Source organism: Lathamus discolor, chromosome 14 (genome assembly GCF_037157495.1).
Source record: "Lathamus discolor isolate bLatDis1 chromosome 14, bLatDis1.hap1, whole genome shotgun sequence".
NCBI lineage: Eukaryota > Metazoa > Chordata > Aves > Psittaciformes > Psittacidae > Lathamus > Lathamus discolor.
Window position 1 is genome coordinate 2,715,664 of NC_088897.1, and position 26,444 is coordinate 2,742,107.

General features: G+C 41.3%; 1 protein-coding gene across 1 annotated transcript; it reads right to left on the reverse strand.

Annotated features, from left to right (window-relative positions):
- Positions 1–5,152: 5,152 nt before the first annotated feature.
- On the reverse strand, positions 5,153–24,291 carry CA4 (carbonic anhydrase 4). Its single transcript, XM_065694480.1, has 8 exons — positions 24,134–24,291; positions 13,104–13,157; positions 12,483–12,653; positions 9,701–9,858; positions 8,966–9,058; positions 8,637–8,700; positions 7,959–8,122; positions 5,153–6,897 (listed from the first exon to the last, which is right to left on the reverse strand). The coding sequence occupies exons 1-8, from the start codon at positions 24,189–24,191 to the stop codon at positions 6,709–6,711; spliced, it is 951 nt and encodes a 316-aa protein (XP_065550552.1). The 5' UTR covers positions 24,192–24,291; the 3' UTR covers positions 5,153–6,708.
- Positions 24,292–26,444: the final 2,153 nt, after the last annotated feature.

A 26,444-nucleotide genomic window follows, 5' to 3' on the forward strand; every position in this document is an offset into this window, starting at 1 on the left:
GGTTTTCATCAGAATATGTTTGAGTTGGAGATGTCTAAATCATCTCAGACGATAGTAATAAGTAAAAGATAATAAAATAACCCAAATCGATTACAGCCTTATACCTTTTATAAAGTAACTTTAAATGCAAATTGCATTCAACTGCAAAAAGGGAAATCATGTCCCAAAAGCATTTCAGTTAATTACTGTAGTTAATTTTACTTGTGTAACGAATTCCAGTCAGGCGTTATGGGTGTACATGGATTTATTCCTCAGCCTAAAAGCCCCCAACAGCAGGGTGTTTTTAGGAAATACTTAAACTTCGCCATGAAAACTGCACGTTCCCATTCTCACCAGTCTGCTTGAGTGAGTCGTGTCTGTTCACAAAGAGCATGGGGGCAGCAAGAGGACAAACTGCCCGGCTGCATCCGGCCTGGCTGAGGAGAGCACTGTGGTCCCTGCTGATGCTGCTCACAGTGCTCCATCGCTTGTGCCCCCAGTATAGAATTACAGAATAGTTCGGGTTGGAAAGGGCCTTAAGATCATCCAGTTCCAGCCCCGCTGCCATGGGCAGGGGCATCCTTGAGTCCCTGCTGGCGGCCTCCAGCTCCCCCAGTGGGGTCTGGAAACGTCTCCCCTATTCCCTGCCTCGGAGCGGGCTCCACAGCCGGCCTGAGGCAACGCTGCTCGTGAGGCCTTTGCAGCGTTGGCTGCTGCCCCTCTGCCACCTGAAGCTGCCGTCCCCGTGTCCGCGCACGGCAGCGCCGAGCTCCTCTGCTCTTGAGGCAGGGCCCAGCAGGCGCCTGCAGCGCGGGAGCTCCCCCCAGCCTCGCTGACAGGGCCCCGCAGAAGCTGGCGGCCAGCAGCAGGTGAGCTCTGTGGGTCGCTTGCTGTGCCCAGAGGGTCTTTTTTCTCTTTTCTCCCCTTTTTTCCTTATTTCCCCCCCCCCCCCCCCCCCTTCTTTTCCTTTCAGCTCACTTTTTAAGCGGCAGGGCTGCCCTACCTGGCATTTGAACCCAGCTCTGGTGACAGACGGTGCTGCAGCCCGGCCCCCCGTCATGGCCACCTCAGAGGGGCCCCAGCACGGCCATGCTGCTGCTTCCCACAGCGTGCGGACGGCAAAGCAGTGAGTCGGTCCTGTGTGCCGAGGGCTTGCAAACGGGGAAATAACCCTGGGAGAAACAAGGTGCGCAGGGGTTTTCCTGCTCCGAGCGGCCGGGGGTACGGGGTGCCTCAGATGGGCATTCCCAGCTGCCTCGGCTGCTTCCTTAAGGGTGCGTCGCCCCATGCTAAGGCAGATGCATTTGCAGGGCTCTGTAAGCAGCGAGTGAGGAGCACGTTGAGTGACTGAGGTGGGGTTCAGGTGCTTCTTGTGGGATGATTCCACAGGCTTGCGGTCAGCCATGTCACCCCCCGTGTCTGCGGGGGGCAGCCCATCAGGCTGGGCAGCGTGGCAGCAGCTACATCTCGGTTTCCTCAGGTGTGCTTCTTCAGCGCACCTCAGCTGGAACTTCATTGGCTTTTCCAGACACATTGATTTAGCAAATCCTACATTTCCTTTTTCTTTTCAACAATCTATATGTCATTTTCTCCTAAATGAAACATCTTCAGCAGCCACCTCTGCACAGAGCTGACAGAGGTGTCTTCGGAACTGAAGTCTCTCTAAATCCCATGTCATTTGTAGTGCTCAGTGCGATAAAATCACCAAGTCCACTTTCAACTCTATTGAAAAGAGCCTCACATCTCCAAGCGTAATCATTTTTCATAGAATCATTATAGAATCATTTAGGTTGTAAAAGACCATTAAGAGCATTGAATCCAAATGTAATTTTTGTGGTGGAGTGTTACCTCCTGCGCAAGGTGTGGTGCTAGGCGATGGGCCTCCGCTGTCTCTGGATCAGAGGGGTTTGACATTACATCTGGTACTAACACATTTATTAAGCTTCAAAACCAGCCTGGGATGCTAGGTAGCCTTCTCTGTATCCTTTATTTTGGCTAGAGGGGGATGGAGGGATATTTTATGTGGCTGTGCTGGCAAATGTCTTCACCGTGAAATTCATTTCTGGACAGGCAAGGAAGCAAAAAGCTTTATCCTTTTCTTCAAGCAGTCATGGCAAGTTAGTTCTGTACAGAAGAAAAGTGCATTTTGAGGTTGTGTTTGTCAGCAGGAGGAGCTGACCATGCAATGAACCCGGCAAGTTTGTTAAAGCTCTGTGTGGATAATGTAAATATAATTCTTGTGAGTAATGGCTGGGTTTCCTCGTCTCTTTTTGCTTCCTGAGAAAATGTTTAGCTGAAAACATATTGTATTAGGAATTATTTTTGTGCCTGCCCCTCCTGTCACCCCTCCGGCTCCCGTGTCCATTGTCAGATGGTTGTGAAAGAGTGAAGCTGGGCCTATGTCCATATGGTATGTGTGCTCCTTCACCTCTCAGACCTCTGAAGGCTTGCACTCAAATCAAGGTCCAGTCCACAGCTGGAAAAGGACTGCTTTTTGGATGTGTTATACAAAACCATGTAATGTCAGCTTGGTGTATTTTCAGAAATGGGGAAGACCCACTGAAGTCTGGTGAGTCCTTGCTTACTGTTCAGCCTTACATAAGGTGAATGGGCTCTACCCTGACAGCCATTGCAGGCAAGCCTTAAACCAAAATGCCTGCTGCTTCCAAAGGACAGAGCTCACTTAAGCAAAGCTACGTCCAAATGTTGATAATCTCTTAAAATGTCTTTGCACTCTTGAAAGCGATGAGTTCATACGTCTGTTTTTCTGCAATCCAGATGCTAATTTACCTCTGACTTGATGCAACTTGACAAAGCCTCTGCTTGTCTTTTTTGTTTTGAATCTGACAATACATCTCCAGTGAATTTTAGTTTCCGGTATTGTTTCATTTTCTATTGTACTCCAGTTTTCAGTCCCAGAAGCTAAGCTCTCTTCACCTCTGGCTCCGACATATGTGAAATGTATTAGCAAAGTCCTGGGTTACCTTTTCTGTACGTGGGAAAATACTGTTCTTTCTGGGTCTTTCTAAAGATCTCTGTCCCTTTCCCCACCCTTTCCCTGTATTATCACACAGACTGGCTATTTGTCCTTCAGCAGCTACTGTTGTTTCCTAGTGTCTTTGCAGTATTAAGAAGTTTCATGCCAAATGTTGCATAGACAGAATTCTTGAAAATTGGTGCCTGAAGGTACCCTCTGGAACAGCAAATTACTTTTCCATAACTATCTTCACAAAACAAAACCAAAGGTCCCACTTGAAGCCTTCCTGTCTTTTACCGGCTTTTAAATGAAATAGCTTTTGCTGTAGATTTGTATTCATTCACTGCATTAACGCTAGTCCTGTAATTGCCATGTCCTGTGCTAGAACAGAATGTGTCTGTGTGGTTGCAAAGAGCTGCCTCTGACAGAGAACGCATTGAACTAGATCACTGACACAGATGCAGGTTGTGGCGTTTCCCTTCTCCTCACTGGTGTAAAATTCAGATTCACTGTGTAAAAATAGTCATACTTGTCTATTCAGATTTTATTCGTGCTGAGGTTTGTTGTCCTGGGTTCAGCAGTAGCAGCCATTTTTCTCCTGCTTAGTAGCTGGTGCAGTGCTGTGTTTTTTACTTTCAGCCTGGGAATAGCACTGATAACAGTGATGGTTTTCGTTACTGCTCAGTAATGTTTAGTCTGACCAAGGACTTTCTGAGTCTCATGCTCTGCCAGGGAGGAGGGGAAGCCGGGAGAAGCAGAGACAGGACACCTGACCCAGACTAGCCAAAGAGGTATTCCATACCACAGCACGTCATGCCCAGGATGTAGAACTGGGGGCAGTTACCTGGAAGGGCTAGATCACTGCTCAGGTTGGGCTGGGTATCGGTCGATCGGTGGTGAGCAGTTGTATTCTCTTCCCTTGTTATTTCCCTTATCATTATTATCATTGGTGGTAGCAGCAGTGGTTTGTGTTATACCTTAGTTACTGGACTGTTCTTACCTCAACCCGTGGGAGTCACATTCTTCCAATTCTCCTCCGCATCCCTCCAGAAGTGGGGGTAGGAAGGGAGAGAGTGAGCGAGCGACTGCGTGGTTCTGGGTTGCCGGCTGGGCTTAAACCGTGACATTTGTGCAGAAGAGTGCTTACAGGGGACTATCTATCTCTTCAGCATTTTATTCTTCATCATAGTTATGTTTTAATATACTTCATGATAAATAAGATTCTTCCACATCATTACTAATTACTGCGTATATAACAGTACTACTGAGTCACAACCTACTAAGAAGTTTCCTCCGTGATTTATCATTTATCACTAGCAAGAATAAATAGTTGACCGAGATCCTCTATAGTTTCTTCCAATCATCCTTAAGGTAGCTGCCTATGAAATGAGAATCACTTCTAGAATTTAGTAAGTAATCTGAACAGTGAGGGATGGTGGTCTCCTATACATACTCCCAGCAGATACAAAAAAATTTTGTAGTGCAAAAGGCATTGTTCTCAATGGAGGTGTCCTGAGGAGTATTCACATCACTGGTCATTAAAACAGGAGATACCATTCCTGCAGGACTTTTTTACGTGGCTGTGCTGTTTACTGTGTTGCATTTAAATCTTTAAAGAGCATTAAAATATGAGCCTTTCAGAGTATTTGCATTCATTACATCTTGTACAACAGCATGAAAACCAAGCATCTTTCCTCTTAATTTCTTACTGCATTCTCTACTTGTGGGATGTTGAGGGATGTAATGAAAACAGCAAACACAGAGATGTTCAAAGAGTGGGTAAGTACGGAACCATTTATCCTGGTTAACTACCTAGTCATGTGTTTGTACAGAGGTGAAGTTACACTGGGTAAATCCATAGCACCCTGTCCTTCGTTGTAATCTGCCTGCTGGGCTGCATGTGTGCACCAGCTCTGCTGAGCAAGGTGCCACGCTCAAAGCAATTGTGCTGTGTGCAGATAATACCCCTATGCCCCATGTGAAAGGAAATCTCCAGGAGCCTGCTGACATCAGAAATAGCCCAATGTACTGCAAATCCCTCAATTCCTGCCCTTCCCCAAAATGCAAACTCAACTCTAAACTTTATAAAGAAAATAGGGAAAAAAGTCACATTTCTTTTCTGGATGAGTGTTGTGTGAATTCCTTTTCAGCAAGGATGAAGGAAATAATAAATAAAAACTCAAGGCAATGAAAATATAGGTCTCTGTTCAACTTTAATCTTTCATCTATCTTTGCTCCTCAAAAGGTTTTCAGTTAGCTAAAAATACAGTTAAAGTCTTAATCATTCCTCTGAACTTTAAAGGTGAATTTTCTTTCCCATGTAGTTTTTTAAGCTTATATTATTGATTGTTAAATATGAAAATAATTCCCTCCCTGCTTTTTCTTCTTTGGTGAGCTGTAGTTAGCCTCACTGCCATGATTTTCCTGAATACAGCCACAGAGCTGCAGCATAAAGTCATCTCTGCAAACATGGCCCTGAATTAAAAAACACAAGTCTGCTAATGTGAAATCCTACTTTGGTGTTGCCAAAATCTATCATTCTAAAGGAAGCTGTAACATGTTATATGGCATTAGCCAAAGAAAACTGTTACGTCTGTCTTCAGAGGGAAAACTGGAACAATATGAGGAAACCCCATTTCCCAATATACTGAGGTTTTCTGTAAGTAAATGAGTAAGGCCTGAAGAAAACAGTTCAAATCACAATCTTCTTGGAAAACCTCCAGATCTTAACCGTATGTGAATATTGCAGGTATGTTATTACTGAAAAAAAATTAATAAAATAAAGAAGGAAATGTTCACACTGAAATGTTCAGACTGGCAGTTAAAAACTTCCAAAATGTGAACTGGAAAGAGGCATTTCTTCCATTGTCCCATTTTATTAGGTAGATGAAAATTGTAAAGGATCATCAAAGTCTCATGCTTCAAACGCAGTCCTCCAAAGAGAAGGAATTTCCACTGATGTGCAAGGGTTGAGCTTCCCTTTTTCTTTCTAGCACATCATATTGGCCATGGGCATCGCAGAGAAGGATGCTGTACTAGGCTGAATAAATAAGCTTAATAAAGAAACCTGAAATCCAGAATCAGTAGATTAGGTGAAAAGAATCCAGTATCCTTATCTAAAAATTAACTTTAGATATTCTGAAGCAAGAAGAGGGGAAAATTGTGTTAGTACAGATGAGATTTGTCACATATCCTTCACTAGACAGGATGACCGGATATTGCTCAATTATGTGTGAGCATTTTTTCTTTACTCTGGATTGTACCTTCATGTAGGACAATGTAGGGATTGTAAGAATTACTCCACGTTACCATCTTCCTGGTTTGCAGTGCTGAATGTAAACATGCTCCAAACAAAACCCTTCATAGGCACTTAAGAACAGACTCCTCCTGAAGGTCCTCTGTATAGCTTGTAAAGTGTCCTTCCAGTGTTGTGTTAGGACTAATGCTTGCAGATAATCCATCCTAATGTTTTCTTTAAATGTTTGTTTGTTTGTTTTAAATTTGAATCTTCATAGCTTTATCTTACAGTTCCTTTGAATTCTTCTGATTTAGTGCAATGGGTTTCATTTTATATAAGAGCAGCAGCAGAAGACCTTGGTTAGTGTCTGGAGGAAGACAAGGTTAAATTCTGTATTGAGATATGATTCAGGAGTTTACAGGCTACTTGATACAAAGAACCACCAACAACAGTAACAAAAAAACCAACAACAAAACTCCAAAAAGCCCAGAACTTTGAATGAGGTAAGAAGTGTTCATTGGGAAAGAGAACTCAGGATGTACGTAAGCATCAGGACCAACATTAAAACCTTAGCAGCAGGCAGAAGCATGCTGGCACTGGACCAGTACACCTTGCGCTCGTTCAGCAGCTGAACAGGCCGGAAGTTTTCAGTCATGTAAGTTGAGTTCCTCCCATCAAAGTGGAGCGTTGAAAACTGAGAAATCTGCAGACATCAAAGAAAAAGATTGTTAAATCCTCTTTCAACAAATCACTGTAAATGATGATATTATAAATCTGTAGTGCCTTAGTCTGGTTTTGAACTGTATGGATGCAGAAACTTTGCAGGAAACAATGTGATGGAGGCTACTGCCAGACGTCACCAACACATGACTTCTTTTAACCTTGGAAATCACAGGCACTTCCTTTCTGTGTGAGCCAAATGCTCTGTCCAGCTCAAGGACCTGGTTACACCAGTCCTCTTGACGCACATAGTCCTGTCCTTGTCCATCGTATCCCAGTGACACCAAGAGAATTAGGATTTCTTTCTTTGCCTCAAATTTCTGCCTGTTGCATCATGGTGCTGGCCCAGAGCAAGCAGGTGCTCACTCTTGTGTACTGTGCTGTTCTGGCTGTGTGTGGCTGAGCATTGCCGTGTGACGGAAGTGGTTATGAGCGCACTGCAGGTAGGAACTAAACCACAACTGTTGGCTGTTGGCCAGGCTGTGCTGGCTGCAGTACTGCTGAGAGTCCACCCCAGGACATCCGAATTTCTTAATCCTGTACTCTGTCAGCTAAACAGTCTGTATTTTCGAGGCAGTCATGATTCAGTCTCCTGTTCCAATCTCTAGGACAAACAAGGATTGCTTAAAGCTGATGCTGATAGACTCAAAGGCTGGATTTTGAAGTATTCTGTTCTGGTATCCTGATATTTACAACTCTAGGAGATAAGAAGTGGGACTTGGGAGTGAGGAGATGACAGCAGTGGAAGTGCTGCTGATGAAGCACTCAGCTAGGTGTTTACCTGGGGGATTTCTTTGGCTTTCTTTTCACATCGTCATTTCCCCTTCCTTCCCTTTTCCTGCCATTTTTTGAGGGATGATTTAATAGGGTAAAAAAGCTGTCATGAGGGACTACATTTTGGCTAATGTCAAGCACTTGTGTTTGTGTCATAGGAAGAAAGCAGTGGAGCAGCTAACAAGTCTGGGTTAAATTGTGTGACTGAGCAGGCAGCCAAAGGGCAAATAACCATCAGCAGATCTTCCGGGCTATCCTTCTGTGACTTACCTGAGAAACACTGAGTTCAATTGGCTTCTCAAATATCGTCCAGATGACACCCTCATAGCAGTCAGGAGTGGTGAGGGAGCCCTCATACCGATAGTACCTTCCAAGGTCTTTCTCAGGTGGGAGAAGAGAACTCAGTGGCAAAGGGTCCATCTGTGCTGTTTGCCCTAGACAAACCACATGGAAATGTCTCTTGTAAAAAGCACAGCTCTGGGTGTTATTCACGTTTGTCTTCAGCTGTGGCTGGTGCTTACGGCTACATAAAGCCCCATCCCCACACATGCTTCCCACACCACCAGGGGCAGCCACACTGAGCTGCTTGTGAAACCCCTTAGTGCCAGCTGCAGGCTCACACCCAGCGCATCTTACACAGAGCTCTGTTAACACTCTGCGTGATTTGCTTCTCACTTTGTTTCCTTCTGCAGAAGCAGAAGTACTCATTCTGGCCTGGGGCTGGGGGTGTGGGGGGTTGAGGGGAATCTTCACTGCAAATACGGAGAACTAGATTTTCTCCCATCTGTGATGCTCTGAGTGCTTGGCAAACTTCTGTCTTTTGGCTTTGACTTTCAAGTAACAGTATCTACTGTAGGTATAACAGGATTGGACTGTGAACTGCCTGGTAGTATATGTGCTCAAAATAAATACCTGTTGTGTTTTGACCAACAAACATAAGTGTCTTACCTTTGTATTTAATGTTCTCTAATTCATTTACTAGAGTTTCATAGTTTTTATTTTCTTCTTCAACCTGAAATGGAAATACGTTGATTCCAAATCGTGCATTTCTCAACAGCTGGTTGCTTTGAATTGTGAATAAGACAGAAAAGAACCATAAAGCTAAAAGGTAACAGCAAGATGAATACAGAAAAGGGTAAAGGAACTAAGTGCTTGTCCTGAATACCTGCAGAAGATAGAGACACCAAGGTCTTAGATTACTATAATATTAACACGATTAATGACTCAGCAAATTGCTGGTATATTTGAGATGGGCAATTAAAAAACTGGCAACATACCTTTACAAAGAATGCCAACACAGCCACACCATCCTCGGTTTTCTTTGCTTCTGTTATATCCGCAACATCTTCTCTTATGTGGACAATATGAAGCTGTAACACAACAGTAAAGGCCATTTATTGTTCATTTTCCTCTACAGTTCAGTGCTGTAAATGCAGCCTGGCTGCTTCTTTGCACCTGCGCTGCAGCAGGGCCTGAGCTGCTTGGCTGGTCACAGGCTGGGAGCCAACAGCTCAAGGTCGTTGGCCGGAGGCAGGAGCTATCAGTAAGTGGACTATAATTTGAAGCCAGCTTTCATCAACAGTGGCTTCATGGATTTTTACATCATGGTTTGAAAGGGGGTGGTTTTCTTCCACTAATTCATGTGTCTCAGCACTGGCACTTTGTCTTGCCTTGAAGAGAAAAAATGTTTTTGGTTGCACAGGTCAATTCATGGCTGCAGTCCCAGAAATTAATATATAATCTGGATAAGCAGTCTGAAAGTGTAATCAGGCTGTATAGACTTTGAAATGTTTCTCCTCCCAAAAGGCTATATAACTCCAGATTTATCACCTGTCCTGTGCCTTTGCTATGCAAAAGTAGTGTGTGTCCTGATGTCATCATTTGTTTAGCAAACAAGATGTCCTCAGTTCTTTATTTCTACTGTTGCAGTTTCATAGGAGAACTAGCCAATGGTTTTTGTGCACCAGTATCTTAAATTGCCAAAGTTCTTGAGTAAAACCAGTCTCACCTACCTCCATGGCTTGTTTTTCTCCATCTATGCTGTGCTCTGACCCAGGAAGGTATTGCTGCACACCAGGGGCTCCCCAGTGCAAATGAAATTCTATCGCCTTGTATTTTCTTCCCAGACCTCCACCTCCGATTTTAGGGGATGTGCTTAATGTTACTTTAACTGGGGAAAACAAATAAGTTGTTAAAAAAACCACAAAGAGATCATACATTAATAGTACAGGAGAGTAGAGGGATGTATGTTCTTGAGATTCAAATGTATCCTGAAGTTCTGAGTGTGCCAGAAGCTGAGCACTGACAAAAGGCTGGCTGAGATTAATTTGAGATGAAAAGGAGAAATATCATAGTCCACTTCCCAGTAATACGCAACAGCATTTGGGCATCCCTTTATAGCATAGGACTTGGAACTTCTATTCGCATTCCTACCTAGGATAAGCTCTGTGGACTTGAATGACTTGTGTAGAGCCTTACTTGCTGGAGAGCTGAGCTACTCATTACTTCATTTGAATAGACAAAATAAATTTGATGATACTTGTTTCCCTTTGTAAAGTGGAGGAAAAGGACAGAGCAGTGCTTTGGATTGTTCCAGGGGAAGGCATTTATAGGATTTTACAGCATCCATTGGTATATCCTTTAGCATATCATCAGCTAATTGCATTTGGAAGAAACCAGGGTAATGGACTGTCTTTGCTTGATTGCACTGAGGGGATTTGTAGGGATTTGTTCACTGTCATTATAACCCCAGAAGTAAGAACTACTCAGACCTTTCAGAAGACCCTATATTCTTTCATTTTACCGTCTAGGAGAACACCCTATGTCAAAGTATTCTTAAAAGTAATCTTGACCATGGTTTATTTGATTTTTAAATGTCTTTTTATCTTCTACTCTCTGCACTGTAACATTTGTTCTAGTCAAGGTTTAAAGATACTCTAATTTAGTGTTGCAACTTCAGCCTAAGCATCTAAGTCATTACATCTATTTAATGTAATGCTTGATCTGTTGTTAGCAGCAAAACAATATTTTATTATGAGCTATTTTTTTGGTTAGAAATCTCCATCACTTCCTGCACTGATGATATTTGTGATATATTTTATAATGTTAAGACCTCTATATTAAGCACGGTACTTCTCTTTCCATAGGAAAGACTGCTTTAACCTGATTGAAGCCCCAGAGATTTCATTTCTGTTCTGAATTCCAAATAAACTGGAAGCCTGTGTGAGTCAGTTTTCTTTTTTATCTGTAAATGGATGAGTAACATATCTTTGTGGGCTTTGTTTATTTAGATTGTAGGACCTTGGAGACACTGACCTTTGGTGTCTGCACATCATAGACCATAATGATAGTCTAATCTCACGCAGAGCTTCTAATTGCAGCTGTAGTTTAAGCAATAACAGTTCCAGTTCTGTACTCATTTTAACACAGGAATTGGTTGCCCTCAAAAGGAAGAAATTTTAAAAGCCCAGATTGAAAATCTAATTCTTTTGCATGGCTGTAAAAGATGAGAGATCTGACCCATTCTTATGAAGTGTGTAAAAGAGATTTCTATGCATAGCCACTGTAATAGGGAGATTCTAGAATATCATTCTATAATGGAAAAGCCATTAACCCATATACTAGTGAAAAGTCAAAATATGTATTTTTCTTATTGTCTGTCAAAATACTGATGTTTAAAACTAGAATCTCTGGCCATGAAAACCTACCCAGCTGTTTGCCTTCTTCCCTTTCTACTTTACAATAAGGAAATATTTGCCATTTGCAACTTTCCACTTTAGGGATTTAGCAGTTAAAAACCAAAAAACATCAAAGATTTTAAGAACACTTATAGAATCATAGAATCACAGAATCCCAGACTGATTTGTGTTGAAAGGGACCTTAGACCTCATCCAGTTCCAACGCCCTGCCCCCAGCAGGGACACCTTCCAAGCCCCATCCAACCTGGCCTTGAACTTTTCCAGGATGGGGCATAGGTAGACGTTCTATATAGATAATGTTAAAATGGAGGGAAAAAAAAGAAAAGGATAACAGATTTATGTCTAAAGTAATTTAGTATAATGCTGTTGAAGTGCCATCATTAGTATTGCTTTTACTGAAGAAAAGTGGAGGAAGTAAAACAGCTCTAAATCATTATTCACTGATTCACTGTTTACTGATATGCTGTTCACTGAATCATTGTTTACTGAATCAGTAAGGAGCTGATCAGCAAACTCCCATTAGATTACTTCTGAGTGCAGAGAAAACAGGTTGAAATCTAAGAAGATTTGAGCTCATTATTAAAGAACTAGTAAGACACACATGTTGTGAGCCACTAGCTGAATGGCTTTCCCTGATTATGCTCTTCAGTAGAACGCTGTGCAGAAGCAAGGGTCAAAAAGGTCAAGCACAGAAATGAAACCTATAGGAGCATTCAGTAGAAATCATATACCTCTGCCAAACCTTTTGTCCTGAACCCCTACCTCTACCCACCTCTAGTCCTAGAGGTTGTTTAATTTAGAGGTTCCCTAAACATCTTGTGTTCTGTTTCTGCACATGCGCAGAGCCACTTTCTGCTGAGATGCTCTAGGATCATGTCCAGAACTCAAAAACTAGGTAATTCCCACAAAGTTCCCAGAAAGCCTTGGATGAGAAGGTATTCTGGAAGTTTAACTTCTGAAATACAGGGATGCTCTCTTAATTTTGCTTACTTGCTTTTGAGTAGTAGTAGTTACAGCTAACCTTGCCCACGGTGAATGCATGGTCTCAAGAAGAGGAACAAATAAATCCCATAACAACATATTTGACAGTACTTGCCTGTATGTCCATTGTTTTCTATGTTCCATTTTGAAGACCCCTTCACATCATATCCTTCAAAATTCAGTGGCTTAAGGTTTTTGTCATAGATGACATTTTTAGTGACAATATTGACAGGTGACTGTTTGTTCCCTTTGCAGTTGACATCTGTTAGATACCATTCTTGAGGAGCTGTGTAAGGACGAAGAAAATAATTTCTTTCTGTAGACTGCAAATCCTTGATAACCCCAAATCACCCAACAGTCAACTTATTCTTGCTTGGGAAATTGGGAACCTATTTGAAGAAAAGGTCTTTGGAGTTGGAATGCAATCCAGCAACTTTCTTAGCATATTATTTTTGTAGATTTAAGATATTCATAGGTCATAGTATTTTAAAATATTAACACTTTGTAGCATTATCCGTGGTTGAAACAAAATTAATATTTAGCCCAAAACACTGGCATCTTCAAAATACCGTTTTTTAGGTATTCTATATTACACTTACATTTACATTTAACGTGATCATGCAGCGTTAAATGTGGAGTTGTGTGAATTTTTGCATTATTTCTATCAAGAAGCCCTTTGCAAAACAGAAGAATCCAAACACTAATGTGACTGAGAAAATGAATTGTTCAGCAGTACCTTCGCAGTATGGCTGTGCACACTTCTGTGACTGATAACACCAGTGGTGTCCAACTACAAAGAAAATAAAACCGTCAGATATTAAAAATCAGATGAATGAAGAGCTGCAGAAATTCTGCCCCCTTCCCAAAAGCAGATGTAAATGGATTTGTAACTTGTGATCCTGACACAGTGACCTGAAGGTGGCCTATAGGGATGCTGGGGAGGGACTCTTCGTCAGGGACTGTAGTGACAAGACAAAGGGTAACGGGTTAAAACTTAAACAGGGGAAGTTTAGATTGGATCTAAGGAGGAAATTCTTTCCTGTTAGGGTGGTGAGGCACTGGAATGGGTTGCCCAGGGAGGTTGTGAGTGCTCCATCCCTGGCAGTGTTCAAGGCCAGGTTGGATGAAGCCTTGTGTGGGATGGTTTAGTGTGAGGTGTCCCTGCCCGTGGCAGGGGGGTTGGAACTAGATGATCTTGAGGTCCTTTCCAACCCGAACTATTCTATGATTTTATGACTGGGAACACAGCTTTGACAATGTCTTGGTATTGTCTGCCTGATTTTATTAAAGAAAGATGTTTCATTTCATAAATATATAAACAATGGCTGGTAAGAGGTGAGTGCTTCAGCTGCAAAGAAATCTTCAGTTGCTAGAGATTTCTTAGCAGTATGAAGCACGCCATCCAGAGAGTCTTGCTGGGTTTTAGTATCAAATAATCCAGATGAAAGCATCAGAATCCTGCAGCGAGTAGTTCTGGCCTCTCTCTAGATCTGTCTTTAATGCATCAATGTATACCTGTTAGTATTCCTTCCAAAAACTAGCAGGAATTATTAGAACTCTAGATAGGTTGCAGTTCTGAATAATGTGGGTTTGAAACCTTGGCTTTGGTAGTTCCTTGAGGCAAAAGTTCCACATCTGAATATATGCAGTGTAAAATACATCTCCTTTCATCAGTTCCGCACTTGCCATCCTTTCACATACTTGTAAATTCACTTATGCAGGATGACTTCTCTCACTCTGTTCCAGAAATTATTTTAAAAATTACTTGGTGCAATAAGGAATTTTAAGGAATGAAGGATCTCATTTCCCAAAAGACATGAAGAATATTTAATTCAGCTGAGCTGTGATCCCACACAGATGGTTGCAGAATTTTTCAATACAGCATCTTAATCTTACTTTTTCATTGTCAGAAGAAATATGAAATTCAGAGGAAGAGCTGATTTAACTCAAGTATCTCGTCAGGAAAGTAAGGACTATTATAGCTATGCTTCAGTGGCTGTTCATGACAGTTACAAGGTTCAAATGGACTTCAACAGGAGCAGTTCTCTTTTCTATTTAATCAATAACAATTCAAAGCCTCTTATAATCATGATTAATACTACAGATTCTGTTTGCCTATAGTTTGTGAATTATAGACGTTTCAATCAGTGGCTAATCAATTCTAAGGGTTATTATGGAGGAGACCTGTCGTTTGATTGCTAATTGCCATAATTTGTGATCTTTTATAACACGTCTGCTGGAAGGTTCATAACTGCTTCTGCCACCTTCATATTAGTAGCACAGCAGTACTATCCATCTAGTAAGTATTTAGCAGCCCTAAGTAGATAACAAATGTGACTAGCTTTGAGGGACACTTGGCTGAGCTTGTAGCCTGAATATTATCTTGAAAAAATGATGCTGTTTCAGTTCATCTCTCACAAAAATTTAGGCTGAAAACTCTGAATAATGTTGACTCGCTTTCTGGTTAAGCAAATGTTTAGCGAGAAGAAAGGTAAAGAGCATGGCTACATTTGTAATGTAAGTGCACTGATTTCTACATTGTTGTGCCATTAATGTTTTATAATTATCAAAAAACTGTTTTTGACAAGGATTTGGTTTTTTAATCACTTCTAAACACACCCAAAACTTAGCCTTAGGACCTGCCATTTCTCAAATGGATTGTTGTATTTTTCAGGCCTGGGTACACAAGACAGAGACCAGACCTCCAGCAGCACGGAGCTGAGCAGTTTCTCATCTCCACTGGGAAATGACCACAAGTTCCAAGCACAGAATATCACCAAGTGCCTCAATCACTATTCTAATCAATAAATGCCTAGCAAATTCCAGGTAAGCCAATCTTCACAGTGCTTGGTTCTGTTTCATATGTGTTAGTGTTTGCATTGATGAATGACTACAGACATGTTTTTGGCAACTGCTCTAGATGAGTGGTCAGTATGTGCTTTAACAATAGCTGCATCAGCACCCTGTGATTGGGAGTGCTCTTTCTTTGTGAGTTGTATGTGCATGAACCTTCACGAACAAAAATACTGCACTGCAGGAGCAACCTGGACACAAATATTTGAAGGCGGTAGCATATAGGAAGCATAAGAGGAGAGTTACCAGCAAAGATCTGGTCTCAAAGTCTTGGGATGTGAGTTAAACTGGGGATGAAAGTCCTCAGGTGAGAAATCAAGGTCGATGGAGGTATTCTGGTCTGTTTACCATAACTTCTTGGAACAAGGTCTACTGTTCTGGGTTTGTACAGTGCTTTGCACAATGGGAGTGTGATCGTGACTTAGACATCAAAGCATTACTGTAATGCAAATCAAATTTTCCGGTCAATATGATTCACAGTTAGGAGTAAGTGCAACAAGTTCATTGGGTGCAAGGTTGTGGAGCTCTTGGACCATGACCATAGAATCCTGAAAATCAAAGACAACCACAGGAACCACTGAGGGAAGGTAAATATCACCAAATCACATTGTTAGTGGTCCTGATGTGGTGTCTCTGTACCAGAGGAGTGAAATAGAAGTGGGTTATGGAGCCTTTCATTGCTGCCTCTGGGTCCAACCCTTCTCAAACAAAGCAAAGCTGATTTTTTACTAGCTGGTAAGTGTTTAGCAGATTCTGTCAAATGAGCTTGTGCATTTCAATCATGCCTCAGGAGACTGAAGCATAACTACGCTCAAAATATTTCAGCCTGAACGTCAAGACAATGGGGAGAAAGAGTTTAAAAAATTAAAGATAAAAATAAAGAATCCAGCCTTCAGGTGGCCACTGCTGCCTTACACCCAGCACTGAAAGTATTCTTCCCTTCTGTCAAATGCAGTGTACACCAAATAATTGGTGTCTAATCTTCATGAGCCTTCTGCAAAGTTCCTAATGTCTACAAACTAACAAAAATTAAGTGGTTTTCTGTCAAGTACTTATCACAGTTGTGGTTTAGAAAGTCAGATGGTATCAGTGAAGTAGAACAGGTTATAAATTCAACAGTTCATTAGAAAAAGGTCCTTAAAGCTGTTAAACTTTAATAAGTGAGCTAATTAAACATTGCAGAATGCCCAAGCAAACAATGGTTTAATGTTCATCGGGAATCAGATTTTTCTTCTGATTGGTGGTAATATAACATTAGAGAACAGGATCTTCTCTGCAGATGCTGCTCAGGAGGAATCAAACTGTTTCACTTCCAAGGATTTGGATTTTTTTGAGTCAGGTGCGATTCCTCCCTCCATATAGAGACCTTGCATTTACAATGCTCCTTTCCCCACCCTAGGCTTTAAGGCTTTATTTCTGAAGCAAGAAGGAAAGATACTTGTCACATCCAGTCAGTTGTCTGTGCTCTTAGGCATGATTATGCCCTAAGGTATGTTGTCTAGTCTAGTTCTAATTGTCTGAGCGGCTCCTATCACTTCCCTTAGGAGACTTTTCCACAGTCTATTAGCCTTCACTGTCAGGAAATGCTTCCTGTTGATAGCTTACATTTTCCACTTGCTTATCTGCATCCCATCACTCCTAGAAATATCACTGAACCACCCTAAACAATTCTTTTCCCTCCCTGGTGTTTACAGCATACAAATATTTCCTTCATAATCTGTAATTTCTGTTCTTGCTTCATCCGTCCTCTGTCCCATCTCTTGATATGCCCTTCACCTTTCCACCAGTTCCACTCCAAAGTTCTTCATCTCTCTTTCTCTGAAACCTGTTTCTTACAGGGGCTTAGCACATCTCTGATCCCCTCCTGCAGTCCTCTCACCTGACTGTTCTTTCCATCAAACCTCCATTCCCCCATTCTTTTTCCTGTTGTTTATTTTATTGCCTGGCAAAATGCAGCAGCAAGTGGAGGGGTTTGTGGTTCGGGGTCTTTTGTTTGATCTGTAGTTGAGTTGCTGAAACCTCTGCTGAGATATGAGCTGCCCTGGAGGGTTTCATAGCTTACTGCTTGCTGGTATGCATGAATCGAACCATGAGCATTCATACCTTGCTCAGCATAGTATTAGATACTAGCCAAGATTTCCAAAAGCTCCTTGCCTAATTGACATTAAGTAGAGACATTTGCCCTGTTGTCACTATTGGAAGTAATATAATTCAGTATATATGTATATATATATACCTGGACTTAACAATTGCTATATTATCAACTATATCTGGCTATTAAATCAAGAATCCATAATACAATGTAAGTGGTGATGCACCTTGACTTTACTGGGGTTTAGTTTAGAGTAGGGCTAAACTGGGCTGAAGGCCTCCTCTTCCTTCCTGAAGTTCAAGACAGTTAAATTTAGGGAGTCTCTCTTGGCAAGTAAGCAGTCCTACTTATCTCTGTTTCTTCCTTGTCAAATTTACAACTGGTTTCCTGACCAAAGCTGGGTTTTGGCACCAGAATAGCTGGAAAACAATACTATTACGTATTGTTTTCATTTTATTGTAAATGTTTTCAATTGTTTTAGCTATCAAGCCTAGCTCGGAAACTTGAGGCCAAAAAATTCCTTCAGCTGAGAACTCCCTCTTCTGTTCACTTATGCGGCTGGATGGAGGACAGTGCTTCTGGCTGGAAGCCAGGGTGTTAGCAATTTGCCAATGTGCTATTGTGTGATCTAGGAAAAGACCCTTAAGCTCTTTGGATCACGGTCAGATTGCCCGAATTCCATAAAAGTTCCGAAATCTACTTTGTCCTACTTGTTCCCTGCTTACTGCCCTACTTGGACCTGCCGAGTTGCTGCTTGGAAGCCCTCATCTCTGACTCAGTGCCATTGGACAGGTGGTACCCAGGCTAGCTGAAAATTGCCCTTTTTATTTGTCCATTTACACACAAAAACTCACTAAACCAGGTTTTGTCCTGCCGAATAAAGTGGTTAGAAATATATTGATTTTGTATGTTGATGGTTAGCTATTTTTATTAACTATATTTAATCTCCTGAAGTGTGAATGACCTTTATGCCACTAATAGCCTGAAGTACTGAGGCAGTAAGAATATCCTCTGTTACATTTTACTGAAAATCCATTCTCTCTCACTGACTGGCTCCTTTGTCTGTCCCTTTAGATCTCTTGTCACCCTCTTTCAGCCATGTCCTCACTGACAATTCGTTGTTCTCTGAGGCACACAGCTGATAGTGCTCCCACTGCACTACTGCTTTTCAGAAAGCCCAGGCTGCCCTGAATGTCATAGTTCTCATTACAGCTCTACTGCCCACCAGTTTCCAATCCACCCCTAAAATCTCTTGTAACCACTGGCTTTGCAGCAGCCTGGCCTTTTCTATGAAAATGGCAAAAGGTAGTTTTGCTTGTGGTATATTTTTAGCTTCAGTTTGTGTTGGGCTCACTCTATTTTTATCTTGCTGTGTAAAACTTACTATCTTCAGCGCAAAAGAAAAAGCAACTTCAAAACAAGTGGAATCTGTCTTTCTAATCGAGCTTGCTGAACACAATGAACATATAGACATAAGTCTATTTATACTTTCTTAGGTATTACGCATCCTCAGGAAGTCCTGATCAACTACTTTGACAGGCAAATGCAGCTCCAAATGTTTGCTTCTAGACTGGTGTATCTCTAACCATGTAAAAACAAATGTTTGTGATCATTCACGTCTCTTCTAGTCACTTTTACCTGGAACTTTGATTTTTAATAATGATACACATCTGTATGTATTCCAAGATATTGTTGGGAGCTGACCTTGAAAATAAGCTTTATTGCAGGAGTGAAGCATTACGAGTAACCATATCTAATTAGGGCACAGTGCTTATAATCTGCACGTGTATACATGAATCACATGCTGAATTGAGCTCTTTGTAACAACACATATAAACTCAAGGAAAAACCCACAGATCGGAGGATTCTAGATATGCCTTATAAACATTTGCAAACTACTTCCTCTGTGTCAAAGAGTGAGGAAAATGTTTTCAGCTGTGACCTGTGATACTGTTGTAGCCTCTGTCATATACATGCATCCTCATAAATTTGCTGTATCAAAGCAGGAAGCTGGCTCTTACTAAAAACTGAGTATCCAGGGCTAAGGTGATTTGCTTCTGTGGAGTATTTTGCTTTGCTTTGTTAAATAAGAAGAAAATTCAGAAATATTTCTCTCTTTTTTTTAAGTATTTTTAAAATGTAATTCACGTTATTTTTGGCTTTCCTTTTGTAGTCTTTTGTGCTGGGTTTATGACAAACTGATTCTATGGCTGCAGATGCAACTAAAAATCTAGTAACAGGCCATTAGATATATGGTGCAACATAACAAAGCATCTCCCGCAGTGCCATTAACAGGGAAAAAAAGCCTATTTGCATGAAGACATCCAGCTGAAGTGCTGGAGCTTGCAGCAGGAAAGCACCTTGGCCTGGAAGCTGGAGAAGGACGAGGTGATGCAGCACATTGCAGTTCTGCATGAGGTCAGCTAAACAGTGAGTTAATACAAATTGATGACAGTGGAGTGCACTCACGCTAGTCAGGCTGATCCTTAAATGGAGCATTAGTAATGTGATTGGGTCCACTCTGTATGTGGAAAATTGCCCACTCACTGCATGTCACAAAAACAGGCTGCAAACTAGTGAACAATGATTTTTGAACTTGGGAGCTGTGATGTCCTTGGGTGCATCAGCCTAGTAAAATATCTTCATCTGCTCAAGAGCCTTGATGCTTGTTGAGGCATCGCACAGATGTATGCTGCCTTAGGCACAGCACAGGAAAACAAAGCGGGATTCATCTCCTCTATGGTATCAGCCATTCATCTCCGCATGCTGTATGCAATCACTTTTCAACAGTACAGAAGTCATGCAGGAGAGGAGGGGCTTCTCATGAGCCTGCACTGGATTCATACGTGATGGAGGTGATTTTGTAACACATATATGTGTAATTCTCCAAGAGGAAGTCAGGATCTGCAGATTACAGCAAGATGTGTCTGCAGAATACATTTTCTCCAATAACTTCACATACAGTCTAATGTGAAGAGAATTGAGGCATTCCTTGTATGGCACAAATTCACCCATTTGTGCAGATATAGCTGAATGCCACCCCTGGCAGGCTGCAGGAATGTAAGATGTTAAAAACACTTCAAAGTTTATTCCATGTATGACTCTAATACTGTCTTTCAGCTGCCTTTAAGGAGTCTTCCAGTGACATACTGTGTTGTTTCTTTGCCTGCTGGGCTTGGTTCTGTCCCACAAAATGAAACAGGCAGTTAGAGCTAACTGAAGAGCTGCTCCCTGTCTCACCTGCTGCTTTGCCACAAGCACTTTGCTGTCTTTTGCTGAATTTTAGTGTCAAAGAGAGAGTGAAATTGTTACAATGCCTTACCACTTTGTGCCGTTATCACAAACTGTGAGAAGAAGTAAGTGTACTCTGAGATTACAGGATTTGCATCCTTAGATATCCTGGTCAAGCACTCTGTCCATTCTTCTCTCAGGCTTAAAACCCCTCCAATTGCAAGACAGTGAATAAACCTCAGCTCACTATAACTGTCCCTCTTACAGAGTTTGTTCACTAAAATTTGATTGCAGGATCAATGTTTAATGGGAAAGTACAAAAATCTCAGAGTTTCAAAGATATTAAGTACTCAGTGCTGCTACAGGTTCAGCACAGATGATAAAGCTAGAAAACTGCTACCTGGAGCCTGCTTGTGCAGCTTACACAGCTATATGGAGAGGGGAGAGCACAGAGCAGTGTCAGTGGATGGCTCTTGCTCTCTGTGCACACTCAGCAGCCTGAGGAATGTGAACTCTTGTTTCTTCTTGCGTACAGTGGATCTGCCAATGGTGGCATACACTGATATGTACGGACAATGGCAGGCAGACTCAGATAAGCCTCGAAATCTATTTCGGCAGCTTGAATAATTACAAGGAAAGAAAAGGAGGAAGCCCAAAGCAATGTATCCTGCATAAAGATCATAACTTGAGATCAGGCTGAGATAACAGAGGTAACTACTTTGAGATAATGTCAGCGATAGGTTGTCAGTTATGTTTAATCATGTGCCAGATTATGGGGGTGGAGAGAGAGAAATTCAGGCAATCCATAGCTCCTAAAGCACCTATGGATTACTGCCTTTCTATGTGCTAGGTCTTACATTGCCATTCTTCTTCGTCTTTCTTAAACAACTGAAAATGCAACTTTTCATCCTAGAGTGTATCTAAGGAGACCAGCATCCCACTTTTGCCAACCCTAAAATTAATCTGAAATACAACTATAAGTATGTGTACAGTCTATACCATTAGAACTGGAAATGGCAGAAGTTGCAGCATCTTGTTTTATGCTACTTATGGAGATATCAATTATACTTTGTATTTGAATGGCCCTGAGGAAACATCAGACTGAGAACTGATGCTGACAGTGTCAATGTCAGCGCGGTGATGTGAATTTTTAGTCTGTGAAAGTTAAAAGTATGTCAGTAGAAATACAGAAAATTGGAGGAATCATGTTCTATCATGCATCAGTCTTCTGGAGCAGTAGAGCAGCGACTGTGGGAAAATGCCTTATCATGGCTATGAAAAAGGTTCAAACATGCTGGAGTTCATCCTGTTCCTCTTAAAGAAAGTTTTATCAGTAAAACTTGGAGTTTGCTGTCACCCTACCACAAGGCTTCTAGATGGAGATTTATTACTGTCCTCTGCAATTGTTCTCTGAATGGCCCTAGACTGAATCTGCCATTGATAAAACTTCTTTCTTAAAAGGTTTGGAATATTTCTGTTGGAATATTGCAGACATTCTGCCTCTCTTCTAATAGCAGTACCAGAGAGTCATTGATCTCTTAAAGGAATCAAGCAAGCCATTTGAGGTGCATCAGTGCAGCTATTAATGGAACATGCTGAGATCCATATAAGTCAATGGATGAGATGCTGGACAAGGGTTCAAGCTAGATGGTTTCTCTTCCTGCTGCTGGTTGATCTCTGGGCAGGTGGCTGCAGCCATGTGCCTCAGTTTCCCTTCTATGGAATGTGGATAATGAAGCTTGCTTCCTCATAAAGCCCTTTAAGGACTATCAGTAACAATTTTAAAGCATAGGAGCTGTGATAGCAAGACAGATCAAAGCTGAAAGCGATTTGAAAGATAAACAGGTATATTTACTGTTTAAGTGCAGAGAATTATGAGGCTGCCCAGATTGGAAAACCAGCCCTGGTGAAGGTCTATTAGATGAGCTGATAAGTTATAATAAGATAACTTAAATAAGATAACTTAAATAAGATATTGCTCAAGCTAGTTCTGAAAAGTGACAAGATAGAAATGAAATGCTTGCTTTTAAACAGGATCCCTTCCAAATATGACCAAAAATCAGTTCGGCTGATTCTCAAAAGTTGAGGTTTCTTGAAAAATGTTTAGCCTTTAACTTAGCATAATGTATCCTGTGAAACTTCTGCCTCAGGAAAAGGTTTGGAAAAGAAGGCTGGGGAGAGAGCAGGTTTCATGCGTATTAATGACCGTGTTGTTTCCTCTGCATTCAGGGGACAAAGTGGAAATAATCATGGTTGGGGGAAAAAAAAACAACAAAACTTTATTATATCTATTCCTTATCTTACTTCCGTCTGTTCAGGCGCTAATTATCACCACTAATCCGATAAAGCCCATAAAGGTTTTCTAAGTAGTCTTTCAAGATCCTGTAATAAATCTCTTCATAGAGCAGTAAATTGAGTGAAGTGTTAATCAGTCAGTAATCAATAGCAAGCAAACACTAGTTGTGGACTTTGGAAAAGCAAAGCTTCATTGTGTTTCTGTTTACCTGTCCCGTATGTGGGAAGCCTCTGGGGAGAGAATACCTACAAAATACAGACTAAAGAAGAGGGGAGGTATTTGAACCATCAGGTAAGAACCTGGAAAAGGCAATGGATATGGCAGTTTCATGGATATGGCAAGTTAATTAATACTAGAGAAATAGTATATGGAAGGCCACCCCCCGCCCCCGTTTCCCCGGGGCTGAGGCTGTGCTCCTTAAGGCACTTTCTGAGCACCTCAAACTGCTGTTACTTTAAGTCTGACGACTGAATCTTGATCTGCTTTAAAACTGTGTCTCTTTAATAGGCTCTTGGTGCAGTGCTTCCCTCTGATACCACTGATAATATTGTATCTCTTTTTTTTCCTTAATGCAGTCTTGTCTATTTTAGTGCAAACAATAGATCCTTCATTACCTTTAGGAACTGCAGTGTTTATCTTTAATTTTGAGGCTGTGTGCTGATATTTACATAGGAAAGGGGATTTATTCTATGTTATAGCATTGCTGATTAAATAGAAGCATAAAAATACCCTCTGCATTTTTCAATACTAATTATAGACCGCTATTTAATCCAGGCATCGTAAGTGCATAGTGTACTTATGTACATAGTGCACAGGCTGCAAAAATAGACGGACGTGCTGAGCTAATAATGCAGCAGCAAAGACATATTGTTCTTTTTCTCCCAGTGGGCATCCATAAGATTTTCATCTTCTATCATAAACAGCGAAGCAATACGAGTAGAAAACTAAACCAAGCTACTTGAAGGTTTAAGAAGTTCATAGAAGTTTGATTTTTTAAACGTACAGATGTAATTAACTACAGAGTTCAAGTCAAACCTCATTGATTTTTCTTAGAGGAGGAAGGCAACTAGACTCTCTAAAGGTAAAAAAACCCAAACCCACTTGTTCATTCATGAGAAATCTATACTTGATATTTTAGCACAAATAATAAAAGACAGAGCAATAAATGAAACAATCTTCCTTTGACATATGGGAGAATTAGAGAGTCTGTACGGTGTGTACTGATACTCAAAAACAAATCGTAAATAAGAGTAACCTTGGTACATGGGGTTAGAAAGAGCAGACAAGGACTTACCTACTGCCTCTGTCTTGAGAAGGTGCAGAGAGAACAGAACAAGGAACAGCAATTCCATTATCTATTTTAAATAGGCTCAGTGTTGAAACCAGAATTGATTAGACTTCTTAGTATGTGATCATATTTCTGCTCTCAGTTTTATACTGGAGTAAGTAGTCCTGGACAGACCTGAAAGCCATAGCCAGGAAGGTGAACTCCTCCCCTTTGTAATTTCTCCAGATTTACCCTGCTCCTGATTTGCCTAAAGTTTTTCATTTCTACAAAATTAATGGCAAAAGGAATAAGGTTTTCTAGCACTAAGCAAGTAGCCTGGAGTGAATATCTGATACTCTGCAACCTATGCAGCTTTAGTAACCTAAAATGCTACGTTTTTATTTACTGCCAGCTTTTTTCCTGCCAGCCCACAGGACATTTGATTAATGCGTGCTTTAAGGTTAGTGTTGGGTTCCAAAAAACTGCAACGAAACAAACCAAACCAAACCCCAGCTCCCTCACCCCCACACTCTACCCCACAACCCTCCAAATAGCTGCTCAGGGATGGAGGGGATTTGAGACTGGAAAAGGGAACTGCTGTGTGCAGTAACAGGGAATGTTTATTAGGTGACATACCAGCACCTTCCTTCTATATGCTTTTGCACTTTGTGAATTAACAGAAAGAACACCTTTTTCTGTTGTTTGGTTGGTTTGGCTTTTTTTCTCTTTATTTTTTAATGACACTTTTTCTTAACTTTCCTGCTTCTGGTATTACAGTATAATATACAGATATATTATATCCGATATACAGGTGTATATCAAATAAAATATATATACATTTTTATATATATATTATATCTGGTATACATTTTTTTCTGTCACCTTTGCTTTCCTATCTGAATATTTTAATTCCATGTGTATGATTCAGTGGCAATTCAGGCTTTATGTTCCACAAACAAAGGTGTGTACAGGAAAGTGTCACTACTGCTTCTTGCTCATAGTCATAGACAAGTTTTCATCTTTCCATTTGGGGATGGATTTTGATACAGCTGAGGAAAGCAAAGGAGGGAGTGAGTGCAGCTTCTTCTTCCCTTTCCCCATGTGCCTCTGTCCATGGGGGTGCAACCCACATGCTTGGTTGGGTGCAAGAAGAGCAGGATGCTTGACCCAGTGCTTCCGCATGATGGGCTGAACAGAGTGAAGTAGCATTATGCTGGCCGTATTGAGCCTGCCAAGTCATCCAGTGAGGGCCAAGTTAGGAAAAAGAGCCAAGAAAGCATTTCTTGCCTTTAGCAAGAGCTGCAGGCTCCCAGGTGAGGGTTATGTCCATTCTGCTACTAGTAGTAGGGTCGCACAGGACCAGGACGTGTAATAACAATGGGCAATCTGACAGCTGACTTATGAGCAGGTCTTTTATTCATAAAAAGGACGGCTATAAATAACATTCCAACAATGAAGATTTGCTGGGTAGTGTTTTTCCATCCTGGATTAGGTAGATTAAAGCATGAAAAGAAGATGATTTGCCTAGCACATGGTGCTAAGATAAACAGTTACTGCAGTGACAAGAACAATAAGGGAATTTGTTGCATTTTTTAACTTCCTGGTCTGGCAGCCTCGGTGGAGTTATCTAAGCAAGGTGCATGCTGAGCACGTACAGGGGAATGGGGGCATGAACGAGGCCATGTCAGGTGGTGTCAGCCTTCAGGGACATTGGCCAGGCATTTTGTTCTTGGGCTTTTCAGTAGGGGAGCTGAACCAAAGCTGAACACCAAACTGTTTAGTTCTCTGCAGGAGAAAAGCTTGCTAGAAACCTGCAGTTGAGGACTGATGAATCTGAGAGTTACAAGTTTGATCTTGAAATTCAGGATTCTTGGTTTGGGGTAGGGAGTCCTTGTTTGGGTTTTTTGGCTTTGTTTTGGGGCTTTTTTAACTTTTGTAAACCTTCCAGGCTGTCATTATTAAAGTGGCAACCAATTGCACTGCAGTCATATTAACTAAGTCTGTATTTGTGTTAGGAAGTGAAGGCAGGCTCAGGGAAAGACATTCCCTTCCCTTATAAAGTCTGTTATCTAAAGAAGCAGGGCGCAGACATCATATGATCTCCATTATTTCTTCTAAAGAAACTTACCTGACAGGTGCTTGGTTATCATCAGTTCTCAATGACGTCTTTGCTCCTAGGGATACTTTTGTAAGGAAACACACTCTGGGTGGATTTACATAAAGAACTTTTGACACTGAACTTAAATACATATGAAGATCTTGGTCAGAGAAGATAAGAGACAAAGTTATGCAGGGAGTCTATTGCAGGTTGTTGAACCCAAAGCTACTTTTTGTCTGG